We start from the raw sequence: 3,524 nt of genomic DNA, 5'->3' as shown, positions 1-3,524 counted from the left end.
GTGATGGTGGGTTGTGGCGGAGGTGGCGGTTATTAATGGTGGTGGTTGGTTGTGGAGGTGGTGGTGGTGGTGGCAGTAGTGGTTGGTGGCGGTGGTGATGGTGGTTGGTGGTGGAGGGAGGTGGTGTATTCATAGATGAATACATTTATAAACAGAAACACCACATGGGGAGAGATGCTAACAAAATACAAACGAGACCTTAATTTATAATGAGTTATGCAAGCATTCATTTGCAGTTCAACACAAGTTGCAACGTGCTTCATTATTATCATATACTATACATCGTACGTAGATCATATCAAAGTAGAAAGAAATGACAATATTTACCCGAAAAGACTAGAAAAGTAAAAGGGTTGGTTAACCATCCCCAATCTTGCCATGAAAACAAGCAAATATGGGAGGATGGGAGTTTTAAGGAACAAACTATTGAACAAAGCTTATTTGTTCATCGATTTGGTACTAGTTCTTGCTTAGGTAAGTTGGGAAAGTAGAAGTTGCAGGAGGTTCTTCAAAGGTTTCCTTCCCTTTTCACAAACCTCCCTTTCATTCTTGGCCTTTTCTCAGCATTTAGTTTCCTCACTTCGTATCTTATCTTCTTCGAAAATAATCTTGTCCTTCTTTTCTCTTTATACCTTGACACTCTTGCCTCTCTTCCTCCATCGCTTCCTCCTAAGCCTCCACATAAAGGAGTATTATTCCCCATCCATTGCAAACCCTAAAAGATTATAATACTTCTCGATCAGAATACTATGTTATAAAACAAATTAATAAACGAAGGAATAGAGAGATTCAAAGAGAGATATAGACAAAGAAAGAACCATGAAATCAGGCCAGCAACCATCAAGATTGAGTTCTGGTCGGGTTCCGTTTGTCCATGGAGATCCTTGATCAGCCCATGCACTGATCACTTCATCGTAATTAAGCCTCAAAGTTATGCTTGATTTTCTCACCATTGCTTCTTTACATTCATCATTTGACACCATCATCATATGTTCTTTTACGCCTACCACCACTTTCTTCTCCTCCTCTTTTATCATCATCGTGGATTCATGACCGAAGTCCCAATCTAGTGTTTCCCTAGTTGTATCCAAATCAAAACCTAAAATTGCTTCTCTTTCATCATCTTCAACTTTCACCCTATTTTCGTCGAAGCAAGTTCCTATAATAATGTTAGTATTATCTTCATCCTTAAAATCATAATTAGTTAACCCCAATTCTTCAATCCTACACGATGTATCATCATAACCCTTCCCTAATAAGCTTTCAACATCGGCAGCAAATTCCAGTAGCTCCATATCATCAGTTGGCAGATCAAACCCTTGAAGGTCATCCAAATCACATGTCTCTTCTTGTTTGTTTTCCACTACAAAAGTCAAGCTCCTGCCTATTGCATCAGAAGTATTAAATAATTCAGTTTCAAAAGGATCAAAGACAGGCACACGATACAATAGTTCTTCTTCCTCTTCTTCTTCATCAAGTGATGATGGGTCTAAAACGCCTATTTCCGGAACTAAGGGAGCAGAAGAGTTCACTACATCGCTCTTTCTATCTAGTTTGAGAGAGGATTTAGTCCGGAGTCGTGGGGTGCGTGCACGACGGGTGAGACCTTGGTGCCAGGTTGGTTCAGGCGAAGCAATGCCTGACCCAAAGAGCTTAGAGGAAGCAGTCTCGAGAAGGACCCTCTCATGCCGACCAGCCAACTGATTAGCCGAGTGTACTGAGGCATCACAGCTTTGGCAAAGGAAAGCGTCATCAGCAGCACAATACCATCTCGCCCGCTTTCGTACGCAGCTGTCGCAAGCCCTTGCTGTCTTGCCACCAACAGCGTTGGCTGTTTTCTTTCCGGCTATCATGTTCGAGGGTTTGATCTTCCAAACGACCAAAGAGAAGAGAGGAAAACGAAAAGGAGAAAAGAAGAAGAAACAATGTTATAGATCTTGTGTTAATCATATACCAAAAGAGTCAGAAGTGTAGCACAACAGCTGTTGGTAGGGAAGCATTGCATGTATATACAAGAACACTGTTGGCTACAATTATTGTAGTGCTGGTCCCCAAAACTCACGACTTGTGATTACGCGACTCGAGTGGTCATCTGTAGCTTTGGTGGGGTCCAAAAAGAAGGGAAATTTAGGGATTAGGGTTTATGGGCCTACGGCATGGTCTTATCAGTTGCTGATTCGTTGAGTGATTAGAGTGATCTTAGGGTTTGCTTTCTGATTGGTGAACCTCTTTCTGAAGGATTCTTTGTAGGTCCATTTGCATGTGGGTTAGCATGGTCTTTCAATTCCCATGGGTCTTGAACACAAAGTTTGGTTTTATGGAAGTAAAATTGGACCCTATATATATAACATTTGAAATTTTATTTTAATAGATATTTGGTAAAAAGAAAACTAACCGATGTTAAATTTAAAGATTCATGATTTTTCATCATGAAATTATTGCTCATCAATTTTCATTTGTTTGTTAAAAAGCCATATTGCAGGTATGTCATTAAAAAATTCATTGTCTATATTGTAACTATGATGTTATTATAGGTAAGAAATGTAATTAACGATGTTTCTGTTTTGCGTAACGTAAAGATTGGAAGTACTTAAATACTTAAATCACTTAAATATCTTGACACCAACTATAACCTTTGGAAACACATAATTCAATTTTTCACCCCAATAAAACGTTTATGTTTACATTCCGGATAAATAAATAAAAACTTACAATCCTCGAAGCATAACATTAACCCTTAATAAATGTAAAAATAATAATAATAATAATAATAATAATAATAATAATAATAATAATAAAATGCATAACGTACTAATTTCAACTTAGGTCGTTAGGAGTACCGCTTACAAACCATAAACCACTTTACCCACATTCAACCACGAACACGATCCATGATAGACCACCGAGGTGGTATTCACCTTCGTGGTTCACGTGAAGAACCAAGAGCCTTTGTGGAGGGTACCACAAAAATAAATCATTTCATATTGCATTTCACTAATGATGATCTAATTAATAGGTAATTAACAAAAAAAATTCAAAAGAAAACAGAAAACCCGATTTCGATTATATATATATATATATATATATATATATATATATATATATATATATATATATATATATATATATATATATATATATATATATATATATATAATAGTTTACAAACTGTGTCAACCATGGTTACAAAATTAATTAAACTTTCATTGTAAAAACTCTAAATTATTAATCAATTATTTTAAATAAATTATCAATTAAAAAATATATTTTTAATTATATAAAATTATAATGGTTGATTCAAATAAATACGTGAAATTATATCACCTTATAATATGTATTAATTCTATTTTATTTTTTATTCTAATGTTATTAATTGAATAGAATTAAAGTGGAAATTTAAAATTTAAAATTTAAAATAGAAAATTAATAAGTTGAAAAATAGTATCAAATTAGTTATAATGTCTAATAGGATGATATATATATATATATATATATATATATATATATATATATATATATATATA

At 34.6% G+C, this 3,524-nt stretch overlaps 1 protein-coding gene across 1 annotated transcript; it reads right to left on the bottom strand.

Moving 5' to 3' along the window:
• Window positions 1-229: 229 nt before the first annotated feature.
• Window positions 230-2,000, bottom strand: LOC145004845 (zinc finger protein CONSTANS-LIKE 16-like). The gene is made up of 2 exons (XM_078963851.1): window positions 819-2,000; window positions 230-715 (listed from the first exon to the last, which is right to left on the bottom strand). The coding sequence occupies exons 1-2, from the start codon at window positions 1,851-1,853 to the stop codon at window positions 509-511; spliced, it is 1,242 nt and encodes a 413-aa protein (XP_078819977.1). The 5' UTR covers window positions 1,854-2,000; the 3' UTR covers window positions 230-508.
• Between the last annotated feature and the right edge of the window lie 1,524 nt (window positions 2,001-3,524).

This window comes from Lactuca saligna, chromosome 7 (genome assembly GCF_052625555.1).
Source record: "Lactuca saligna cultivar CGN05327 chromosome 7, ASM5262555v1, whole genome shotgun sequence".
In the NCBI taxonomy this organism is placed as follows: domain Eukaryota; kingdom Viridiplantae; phylum Streptophyta; class Magnoliopsida; order Asterales; family Asteraceae; genus Lactuca; species Lactuca saligna.
Note: the sequence above shows the minus strand (reverse complement) of the source record. Positions and strands in the feature narration are given on the sequence as shown.